General features: G+C 44.5%; 1 protein-coding gene across 2 annotated transcripts in view; it reads left to right on the top strand.

The window, feature by feature from the left end:
* The first annotated feature begins 2270 nt into the window (after positions 1–2270).
* The window catches only part of Fbp1 (fructose-bisphosphatase 1), a 34438-nt gene continuing 24434 nt past the window's right edge, over positions 2271–12274 (top strand). Inside the window, exons 1-2 of one of the 2 annotated variants that reach the window (XM_023703977.1) lie at positions 7531–7781; positions 9547–9634. In XM_023703977.1, coding sequence (XP_023559745.1) covers positions 9621–9634 — 14 coding nt within the window. In that variant the 5' untranslated portion in view covers positions 7531–7781; positions 9547–9620. Of the gene's footprint in view, positions 2631–7530; positions 7782–9546; positions 9635–12274 lie in introns of those variants that run through there. The other variant, XM_004643794.3, reaches the window with a different exon arrangement.

The following is a 12274-nucleotide window of genomic DNA, read 5'->3' as shown; positions in this document are numbered from 1 at the left end:
TGTGTGTGTGTGGCCAGCTCAGCCCACCAGGGGGCAGGGCTGGCTGGCATGTGGTGCTGGGGGATTGAACCGCTGTCCCTGTGCTTTGCTTAGCTTAGCTTGTTCTAAGTAGGTGCTTTAGACCACTGAGCCATCTCACCAGCCCAAAGTCTTTTCTTTTCTTTTTTTTTTTTTTCTTTGGCAGAACCGGGGATTGAACTCAGACCCTTGCGCTTGCCAGGGAAGCACTTATTCCACTGAGCCATCTCCCTGGCCCGTCCTCTTTTGGTCTTGGATTTAATGAACTTTATCTGAGCAATGGTGCTTGTAATCTCATTGGTTAACCACAGTTTTGTTCTACCTCATGCCCACCTAAGCAAGTTCCCATGCTCTCCACCTTAGACCTGCCTCACTGCATGATTTTACTCTAAAAAAATCCCTAAAAGGTACAACTTCCTGGGGCAACCTACTCGGGAACCCTCTTCTGTCCCTCTCTTGGACAGAAGCTTTCTTTCCTCCAAAAAATATTCTGCTCTTAACCTCCGTTATTCCTAAAATTCATTCTTCAGTTTTAGAAAACATAAACTTTCCCAGGTACCTTTCGGGTTAGGATTTTCATTCCCCTATCTCAGTTCCTGCTCAGCTTGCTGCCTCTATCTCAAACCCAGACTAATCTCCTCTAAGGAACCAGATGAGGAAAGAAACCAAGCAATTATCAGGGACTAATCAGATTAGAAACCCCCCAAATGATGGACGGCGAAGGCTTAAGAAAAAGAGACAAGTGGTATGATTTTAGGGCTCCAGGAGGGTCAAAACCCTTTAGTACTGGACTGGACATATAGCTCAGCAGCACAGCACCTGCCTGACAAATGTGAGGTTGTGACTTTGATTCCTGGTACCAAATTAAAAAAAAAAAAAAAAAAGGCAGGCCTTGACTGGATCAATTCTGCTGGCACCTCATTACTGGGTGTGGTGTAATCCCAGCACTCGAGAGACTGATGCAGGGAGATCTTTGGGAGTTCGAGGCCAGCATGGCCTGCAAAATGAGCTCAAGGCCAGCCTGAACTGCATGGCAAGACCCACTCTTCAAAAGACAAATTTTAAAAGAGCCCTCTAGTAGAATTCTGAGATTCTCTGGGAGCTGAGACAAAGAACTTCTCTGGGTAGACCATATTCATTTGGTTTTCAAACAAGGCATTCTTAAGAAAGCATGGGAATTGGAACAGGATCTTCGGAGTTAGTTCAAGGACTTCTCCAAGTAATAGGTTCTGTTAATTCAGAACCATGTCATCTTCAGGAAGATCTTTCCTGCAGGAATGAGGTGTGTGTGGCTACAGACTGGTTAATTGGGATTGGTGCCAGGTGTTCTCAGCTGTGGCCTTGTGTTGTCCTTTGAAGTGTCCCGGTATCACAGGCCACCACAGGCCTCCACCAGGACCAGTGCTTCCTAGAGCTTCACTTAATATGAATCTGCTGCCCATTTCCAGACAAGGGGACTCAGCCTAGGAGAGACTCACAAGTAAATATGGAAAGCGAGTTGGTTAATAGCAAATCCTGCTCAGAGCCACTTCACAGTGGTCTCCATCAGGCAATCACTGTATCTTCACAGAACATAGGGTTATTACACATTTCCCACACCACTAGAGTCTGCACCGTGGTGTCAAATCAGTTCTGTCCCATGATAGACGGGAGATCATTGAAATAACAAAAGCAGCTCTGCATCCGGGTGGGTGGAGCAGGAGGGAAAAATCTATGTTCCCTGCAAACATGTTGAAATTACTGCCCTGGTAGCTTTTCAGTTCTAGGACTCTCAGGAAGAGAAGGCCTTTGAGGCAGGAAAGGCACACGGGGATCCACCTGTCCCAACCTGAGTCCCTAGAGCCAGAAGCCACAGCGGACTCCTCCCTACGAGCCGAGGGAGGAGCTGAGTTCAGGTGCGCAGGGCCTGAGCACCGTGCCCGCTTCTCTGTGTAGCTGCACAGGATGGAATAAGTTTCTTATCCTTTCTCAACTTCTGTTTTCTATTTTAAGGAGGGGCGGGAATCACGTGTCCCCTTGCTAGTCTTGGTAGGGGCCCAATAATCAGGTGCAGGAAGCTCTGGTGACCGACCCCAGCCTGAGTTGAGGTGTGACAGACAACCTAGGTGGCTGTACGGGGCGGGGGGGGGGGGGAGTGCTGGAGTGGAGGAAGGAGCGCACAAGCAGGATCCCGGACCTCAGACTTCGCTGTAAGAACGGAGTAGGCGGAGCGCTGGAGTTCCCGGGGGCGGGGCGCGGGGACCTGGCACTATAGGCTCCCCTGGGACGCTCCCCGCAGGAACTCAGCGGCCGCTGCAAACTCTGCGGAGGGAGTCTTCCTGCAGTCCCGCACCTGTCGCCCTCACTTGTTGCCCGCACCGGCGGCGCTCACTCTCAGCCCACATCTCTCGCCGGCACCTGCACCCCTGCACCTGCAGCTCTGCACCTGCAGACCGGCCCAGCATGGCGGATCAAGCGCCCTTCGACACAGATATCAGCACCCTGACCCGCTTCGTCATGGAGGAGGGCAGGAAGGCTCGCGGCACTGGCGAGCTGACCCAGCTGCTCAACTCGCTCTGCACCGCGGTCAAAGCCATTTCCTCGGCGGTGCGCAAGGCGGGCATCGCGCAGCTGTGAGTTTGGCCTTGGGCCGTGTCTGTGTCTCTGTCAGTCCGCCTGTCCGATGGCCGTCCGTCCTTGGGCTTTCTGGTGCCCCTCCTATTTGCTTGTCCACCTGTCGACACCTGAGAACCTACATTTCTCTAGAAGCTTGCATAGCTGCACACAAACCCTCATTCCTCTTTCTCTTGACCTGGAGGTTCCCACCTGAATACCTGGCCGACCCGCAGGTGCAGCCCCCCTCCCTTGGTGAACATCTGAGTAGACTGCCTCGGCATTCCTCTCCTCTTTGCTCCCCCCCCCCATTAGAGCTGCAGATAGGAAAGTGCAAGCTGATGGGGGGTAGGGGTAGGGGTAGGAAGGCTTCCTTTTCTGTTCCTCTTGTTTGTTCTTCATACCCCTTGGAATTGGCCTCCCAAGGCAGATTTCTAATTCACTGCCTCTGTTGTGAGGGAATTGAACCCGAGGGGCCAGAATCAAGGATCAGCAATGTTGGTGCATGACACCGCAGGGGCTGCCCCTATCGAAAGCACACTCACCCTGTGGGCTCCAAAATTTCTACCCATTAGTGGCATGGTTTGGGCAGTACTTGCCCAATTCGTGAATGACTCAAAATGAACTAGGGAGTTCTTTTCAGACTTCTGTGTGACAGGAATCATGGGAGTCTTGTTAGGAAGAGTATCCTCTTTCAGTAGGTCTGGGATAGGCCTTGAAATTCTGCATTTCCAAGAAGTTCTCCTGTTATAGGGGTACCAGGGCTACTGGTCTACAATCCCATTGTGAGTGGCAAGGAGTCGGGGTATGTGAGGACTCCAGGGATGCCTTCTTGTAGTAACACTTTTTGAAGTTGTACAACAAGCTTTGGTTTGTTCTTGTGTGCCCAAGTATTTTATATCTGATTGGTCCTCACTTTAACTGAAAGGCACTGGGCTTTTCAGGTTGCCCATATGCATGCCCACCATTACACCTATAAATTCCACAAAAAGAACACATGCTACTCATTGCAACTTTGGAAAAATGCAATCCTGCTACTTTGGTTTGTTTTTTTTTTAATTTTTATTTTATTTATTTTTTTTGGTGGAACCAAGGATTCAACTCAGGCCCTTGAACTTGCCGGGGAAGTGCTTATTCTACTGAGCCATCTCCCTGGCCCCAATTCTGCTACTTTGAAAAGCACCCTTACACATTTGAAAGCTTCCCCCAATAGTGCAACCTAAATCTCTTTTTCTGGTAACTTCTGGTCCTACAGTATAAGTTGGTTTAGCAAATTCTTAGGAAATAACCATGTGAAAGATAGGTGCAGTTGTGCTAAGGAATATGACAATCGTGTCTTGGTAAGACATTTCTAAGAATTCTTGACCATGGTACACATACTCATGCAAATTTAATTTACTAATACAGGTAGCTTCACAGCTATAACTCTTTGTGAGGAACACAGAGCTCTTTTATTCTTTTATTTTTATTTATTTATTTACTTATTTTTTGGCGGAACCGGGGATTGAACTCAGGCCCTTGCGCTTGCCAGGGAAGCGCTTATTCCACTGAACCATCTCCCCAGGCCAAAAATTAAATGTTTCCAAACAATTGAACTAAGAAAAAGTTTTCATGATAGCAAAGAAGTACTAAGAGTAAAACATAAGATAAATACTGGAATGGCAAATAAATGACCAGCACTTCTAACAGTTTGAGGATAGGATATCACACAAAGTTCTACTGTGTTGTGGACATGCATAATAACCATGACAGTTACTGGTGGCCAGGCGTCACTTGTGGGACTGAGCTACAGCTATTTCTTTGAAACCCATCCTATAGACTCAGGTGGAATCATGACCCATAGGGTGGAAGAGAAGTCCATTTGTAGAGTGTGCTGATGGAAATATTTTGCTGCTGAACACAAAAGAATAACTGAAAGACTACTATTGTATACCTCTTATTCTCCTGTGTGTAATTGTTTTGCCCTATTTGGTGGGTTCTTTCCATTCTCATTCATGGGGCTGTGATCAATTTGCTCCCTCTCTAGAACATCATTTAGTAGTCTGTGTAGGCTTGGCTTTGTCATCATGAAATTCTTTAGTTGTTCTTTGTCATGGAAGTATTTCACTTCTCCATTGTACTTGAAAGGGAGTTTTGCCAGATATATCAGTCTGGGTTGGAATTTGTTTTCTTGCAAGACTTGAAGTACTTTGCTCCGTGCTCTTCTTGACTTGATGGTTTGTGAAGAAAAATCTGCCATTATTCTGATGGGTTTTCCTTTATATGTGATCTGTTTCTTTTCTTTAGTGGCTTTTAGTATACTGTTCCTGTGCTGAATTTCTGGGATCTTGATTATTATATGTCTGAGTGTGGTTTTAATTGGTTTGATGTTATTTGGAGTTCTATATGCTTCGGTTAGTGAATGTCAGATTGTTGCCCCATATTTGGGAAGTTTTTTGCTATTACTTCTGCCCATATTCTTTTTATACCATATGTATTGACTCCTTCCTTCTCATTGATGCCTATTAGTCTTACATTGTTCATCTTTGCATCATCTGGCAGGTATTGAATTATTTTTCCCTGCATCCTAGTTGTTTTTAAGAGATCTTTTCTTACTTTTTCACTAGCTGCAATGGTGTCTTTAAGGTCAGAAAGTTTATTTTCACTTTCACTCAAACAGTTTTGCCATCTTGTGATTGAGGTTTTAATTTTTTGTATATCACTTTGAACCTGTTTCATACATTCTATTTCTTTCCTAAATTGCTTATTCAGGGGTTCCATCATTTTTATATTCTGCTCTACTTTTTTATCAGTGTATTCTTTAGAAGCACTTAGTACTTCTTTGATTATAGTTGTCACTACATTTTTTAGTTCAGAAATTATTTCTGATCTGATTTCTTCTATACCTTTCTGCAGTTGATTCTTTACTGTCAACGCTATTATTTCAGAGATATCTGGTGTATGATTTCCAGTCTCCTCAGTGCTAGTGTCTTTTGCAGTTGTACTGGGTAGACTCGGGGCCTGAGACTGCATTTTGTTCCTTCTTTTTGTCATTTTGTATACCACTGTCTTCTGACCTTTGGTGTAGAGCTTAGATAGAGTTATTACCTTAGCACCAGGTCCGGATCTATGAAGTTCCGATTCCTCCAGGTGGGTGTTGCTTGGATCTGGCTGGGGTCTGGCTGCTGTGCTCCACTTTTTTCTGCTGCACCCGTTAGAGTTGAACACTTTGTGTCACTCTGGCAAGATGTTCTGCTCCTGAATCGGCTGGGTGGGTTTTGCTCTAGCCTCTTTGCAGGGAGTTCTGCTGAAGGGTTCCACGCCAGGCCTGCATTCTGCAAAGGAAAAAAAAAACAAAAAACCACAATATCCATTCTTCATTGTCAGGGCTTATAAAATCTACCCTCTTCTTTTTAGCTGTGGCATGCTGTTCTACTGCACAGATATTCTATGAGTTATGGGACTCTCATAAATGTCTCTATTTCAGTTTTCACCATTTTCTTTTCTTTTTTTTTTTTTGCGGAACCGGGTATTGAACTCAGGCCCTTGCACTTGCCAGGGAAGCGCTTATTCCACTGAGCCATCTCCCCAGCCCCAGTTTTCAACATTTTTGACTGTTACAGGGTTGCAATAAATGTTGATCCTTGGCCATGCAGGTAGCTGTTGGGAAGCACCAGAATTGTGACATGTGAAGACTCTTATGGGAAAATAAAAGTTTGACTGTTCTCAGTATGATGTGTAGTCAGGCAGGTAGCAAGAAGACAAGATCTCAAGCCAGGCCTCCAAATTACGTTCATTACGGGCTTTGATATGTTGGTGAAGATCCCATATGCCTGCAAAGAGCTTATTAGTGCCAAAGATTCTCCCTAGATTTGCGGGCACCCAGAAGGATGTGATGATTGCAGATATGCAAGAATGCTCCTGAGACCAGTTTATGCCACTCATCCAGGACCTTTCATCAGGAGGTCAAGAGCTGGAGCAGTGGGGGCCGGGGAGATGGCTCAGTAGAATAAGCGCTTGCCTGGCACACTCAAGGGCCTGAGTTCAATCCCCGGTCCCACCAAAAAAAAAAAAAAAAAAGAGCTGGAGCAGAGAGACTGATGTGCTCACACTTTACCTCCCCGTCTCTGTCAAGCTAAAGTTGCCTTTCTGCTCATGTTCCTTGTTCCTAGTAAGATGTTCTAAGAATGATGCAGTTTTGAACTGAAAGAGACTCAAGCTACCTAATGCAGTTTTCTCTTTGTACAGATGAGGACTTTGAAGCCAGGGAAAATTGATTTGGCTTGTAATCCAGGATTCCAGAAACCCAGTTTCAGACTTTTTTTTCCCCCTAAAAAAAAACTCATTAAAGCTTGACGGGGAGTATAGCTTAGTGGTAGAGGACTTGATTAGCATATATAAGGCCCTGGATTCCATCTCCAGCACCACACACAAAAAATTTTTATACTTCACTAGATTAAATCTCGTTCATCAGTCACACTTGCAGTAAGAATAATGTCCAAAGGACTACTGCTAATGTGCCCTTGAAGCCTTATCTTTTGGTTTTGCTCCCCATTATTCTCTGTCTAGAGAGAGGACAGGCAGATGCATGCCAAGGGGGAGCAGCCTTCTGGTTTTGTTTTGTTTTGTTTTTAAAAAGAATGAGCAATTTGTAAGTCAAACTGGTAAATTCATGATTCAAATGTCAAATTCAAGTGTTTCTCCACTTCTTTGTTTTTATTCCTTTGGGGGAAAGTTGGCCTCCCAGTGGCTTAGGCTTTTTGGCCCTGTAGTGTTGGTGGATAGCTGACTTCCCTTTGTACACATTTCCAAATCACTGTCTGAAGAATGTACTGGTTCTGTGCCATTTAACAAACTGACACCAAACACCCACAATGTACAAAGTTCCAGGAGAGACTGAGAGATGGAACAACACAGAGCTTACTCTAGAGGAAAAATAAGGCAAGTGTAGAATTAGTTATAAAACCCAGTGTGGTTCTGAAAGCGGCTTTCATGGTTTCCAGACTTAAGATTCAGGTGCAAAGGATTACGGCACATCAGAGTTGTCATTTGCCATGGGCAGTAGAAGATGGTCACAGCATAGATGCTCTGATGGCTGCAGAGCAGTTTAGGCTGGGCAGTCATATAAGGAAACATTCTGAGTTGGAAAAGTGTTCCTGGAGAAGATGCTCATTTGATTTGACCAAGGCATGGTGAGCACTTGCTGGGGCATTTGTGGATATAAAATTGTGGGTACCTTGGGGAAGCATCCAATAGCAAGTGTGGTCACTTTATAATTTTGGGAATTTGCCAAGGGAGATAGTGATGGTTTTTGAGTGTAGGATGCTGTCTGAATGAGAAGAGATGGATAGAAATCTACAGTTGGAAAATATTCAGAAAACCAATGGGGAAAGGAAGGTAAAAAGTAAGGGGCGACTCTATCTGCAGCGCTAGGGTGGGGGGCACAGTGATGAGAACTTGGAGTCTGAGCGTGGACTGGATGAGAAGGACAGTGAGAGAATTTCTAAAGAGCTGTTTTTAACAACTGAGAGCGGAGACATACCATCAAAAAACATAATACAAAAATGAAAACAGAATTCCCAGAGGAGCTGGTTTTCAGAAGCTGGAGAGGGATGAGAAAATGATTTGACCTTTTGGAAACATTGAACACGAGGCCTTAGAGAGCTATGTAGTTGGAGATATCTGGCCCACAGGTGGATACGCCAAGCTAGCATTTGGGCATGAAACTCTGAAGATTTGGTGACTGGATTTTGGCATGTTCACCCTGAGGCAGAGGAAGAGGAGAAGTAAAATCAGGTCTGGATTTAGCAAGACAAGAATATGCAGAATTTAAGAGTGTATTTTGGAAAGTGGTGGAAAGAGTGTATTTTGGAAAGAGTATATTTTAGGAGCTGGGCTAAATTTCTTGGCTCTGCCATTTAACTTCTATGAAGATATGGGCACTTAATGTTAACATCTCTAAACCTCAGTTTCCCCACTAGTGAGACTGGGACAGCTGGTTTTTCAACCTCAGAGAATTAGAGGAGATGAACTCAGCACATTAATTGAATATCAGTGTCATCATCATTTTCCTAAGGACTATTTTTTTTTAGTTTTTAAAATAAACTGTTCTTTTATATTTTTGCTTTTCATTCCTTAGCAGCAGCAGTCTACATGCACATAGAAGGCTAGACCACAAAGTATTAAAACAAAGCGCACCTCAGATTGATTATAGGTAACACCCTCCTGTCGTGCTCCTAGCATGTCCAGAAATATATCATGTGAGGCTGGGGAGATAGCTCAGTGGTCTAAGGGACTGCCTGGCAAGTTCCAGGCCCCAAGTTCAATCCCCAGTACCATGCCATGCTGGCCCCGAAACAGCGTGGTGGTGCATGCCTATAATCCCAACACTGGGAAGGCTGAGATAGGAAGATCACTATGAGTCTGAGCTGCATAGCAAGAGTCTGTACCAGATGAATAATTAATTTTTTAAAATGTCATTTGATATGTGAGTCCTCTCTGTTTTTTTGCCTTTTTTTTTTCTTCCTTAATGTATTTGGTAAAGGGTCTCACAATACAACTCAGACTTGTAGTGATCCTCCTGTGTTTAGCCTCCCCAGCCCCAGAATTACAGGTGTGTGCCACCATGCCCAGACTCGCTCACCAGCTCAGCACGCCCAGACTCAGTGGCCAGCTCAGCGCACCCGGGAGTGGGATGGCACAGCATGTTGTGCCCGGGATGAAACTGGGTTCCTGCGCTTGCCTAAGCTGTCACTTAGTCCACTGAGCTATCTCACCAGCCCATCTCTCTGTTATTTGAAGGAAGAAAATAATAAAGAAATTCAGCTTTCACTTTGGAATTATAGTTGCTGATACGTGTTTAAGCTTATTGCCAAATTTGCAGAGTATATTTCTCTCCCTTTCTGTGACAGCAGCAAGCACAGCCAGCCTTGAATCATCCTGTTTTCCCATTTTCAGCCCCTGTGATCACACTGAGGTTGGATCATGACCTTGCACGCTGCTTGGTTGGCACCTCTTCAACTAACCCTTGGATGTTTCTGGCAGGGTGAGTGGTTGGTCATTTACCATGGAATCAATCAACAAGTCTGTGTTACCTTGGACTTCAGTGATAAGGATGAAATAATAACCTACCTCTCTCTTTCCTTGGCTGAATACTCTGAAAATATGCCTGGTTGTTCTGTGTACTCTCTGCTGCTTATGCGCTGTTGTGTTGACGACAGGACGAGATGATCCTAAGTCAGCCTCCAATCAAGGAGGCCTCAGAGAGCTTGTCCTTGAACGTGGCCGGCCCTGACTGCAATTCTTTTACCTAGTACTGCGCTTCAGAAACACCGCAAGAGGCAGCTTTCCTTGGTCAGCAAAAATCTGCACATAGCAAAGATTTGATGACCATGAAATGGTTCATTTCATCTTAGAAACCTTATGCAGACTTGACAAACAAGGCTAATAGTTAACCCAGATTCCCAAGGATTTCAGATTTCTGGTCAAATTAATCTGTGCTTCAAGAATTTCCCCCATTCTGTAAATTAAAATGACTTATAGTGTTTTTAACTTTTCAATGAGATTTACAGGAAAAAAAATAGCTAAAAATGAAATGTGTATGGATTGCTTCTCAAACTGAACTTTGGTTCTCAAAATCCAGAAAAAGAACTTTTGTGCCCCTGAGAGAGGTCACAGAGGCTTACATTTGACAGGGTTCTTTTCCCACTTGAATTAGTTGGGCTGCAGGGCCAAATACTTAGAATAAAATGGAAGTGAAATGTCATAAGCACCTCAAATGAAATAGCATTCCTAATGGGATTTCACCAAATGTAAGCTTGGGGCACCTTTTCGCCTTAGTTACTCAGGCACGCCTGTCTTCCCAGGAGTTGCCTGAAAAACTGGTTTAGAGGAAGCCTCCCCTCTCAACCACACCATCCACTAACACTGAGTGGATGCCTGAGGGGTCTAGTTAGAGCAAGGGCAGATGACATTTTAGGAGGAAAGGATGCTTCTGTGAACCAAGTGCATTACGTGTGTTACCCAGCATCCTTACAAACATGGCTAGGTACAATCAATCAGAGTTTGGACAACTCGTTGGAGGTAAGAGAGAAAGGCAGTATTTGAACCCAGGACTTCTTGGAGCTCAGTTCTTTCTAGGACCCCAATTTGCTTCTTAGCATGGATGTATTAATGCCAAAGGAATTAGAGGTGGGAATGGAGCAGTAATATTGCTTGCCTCTGCATCAGGCAGTATTCTGATCCCATTACCTATATCAACTATATCATTTATTGTCCCTCCCTACATACTGTGAAGCTAATATACTACATTCCCATATGACAGGGGGAAAAGCAAAGATCACAGATGCTAATTGACCTGCACAGGGCTGCTTAACATATAGCAGAGATAGGATTTGAACTCCCACAGTCCAAAGTTCCAGGCTGTGGCCTTGACCATTACATCCGCTATCTCCTGATGAACTGGCTGGAAGGAAGGGCCATTGCACTCATAAAGGCACTAAGTTTGTGCAGCAGGCATACTTTTATCAAGAGGCCTATTAATCTGCAGTGGTTATATCATATCTGGCATGAGCATCTTGAATGGTTGAGCTGAAGAAGGAAGGCATCACCGATCACTGGATTTAATGGTGTTTATAATCTTTTTTTTTTTTTTTAATTTATGTGTGTGTGTGTGTGTGTGTGTGTGTGTGTGTGTGGCCAGCTCAGCCCACCAGGGGGCGGCGCTGGCTGACATGTGGTGCTGGGGGATTGAACCGCGGTCCCTATGCTTTGCTCAACTTGTTCTAAGTAGGTGCTTTAGACCACTGAGCCATCTCACCAGCCCGGTGTTTATAATTTAAAGAATACTTGGGGTTTTTTTTATTACTTTCTAAATTAATTCATCCATTCAAAAAATAAGCCCTTGGTGTGTCTGGGCAGTATTAGAGCTGCTAAAGAAATGTGCTGAACACAGTAAACAGTCTCAAGAGCTGGAAGGCCCTTGTTCTTCCAGAACCATTTCAAATGCAGTTTATGTCCAAGAGTTTCAGTCCCATCAGAGAATGTCTTCACATTTACCCAGCATCCTAGGCACTAGCTTCAGACCTCACTGGGGAAAAGAAAATAAATTAGGCTGTCTATATAGATCTGGTTGTATCCATCCCCAAGTAAAGGCAGGCCTAGTGGGCAAGTTGGCATTTCTGCACAAAGCAGGTGGGGTCACGTCCTCTGATAGCAGGGTTTTGAGTGGCACTTTCAAGAATAGCAGTAAAGTTTGCACTCTCCTTTCTTCCCTCTCAGTAAGTCACTGCTGCTGAGGCCATGGGAATGATGTGTTGGAAATATCATGTAACTGATGATGGCCACTGAAACCAGGCATGGTGGCACACTCCTGTAATCCCCTCAGAAGCCATGCTTCATTCCTGGGGACTCACTTGGTCCTCACAGCCTGGGAGTTTTGAGACCAGACCTTTGCCCTATCTTACTCTGTGATCCTATGATACCACTTCCATTGGATTCTCACTTCTGAAAACAGCGCCCAGGCTCTTGGCATCAGGAAGGTGCTCCAATTCTATCTATCTATCTATCTATCTATCTATCTATCTATCTATCTATCTAGATAGAAATCAGACAGACAGATATAGTAGCGAGATCATATGATATGCTATTTTTAAATTCTAAGAACTTCCACACTGTTTTCCATAAT

Source organism: Octodon degus, unplaced genomic scaffold (assembly GCF_000260255.1).
Source record: "Octodon degus isolate 3935 unplaced genomic scaffold, OctDeg1.0 scaffold00184, whole genome shotgun sequence".
NCBI lineage: Eukaryota > Metazoa > Chordata > Mammalia > Rodentia > Octodontidae > Octodon > Octodon degus.
This window is presented reverse-complemented; position numbering and strand designations above follow the sequence as displayed.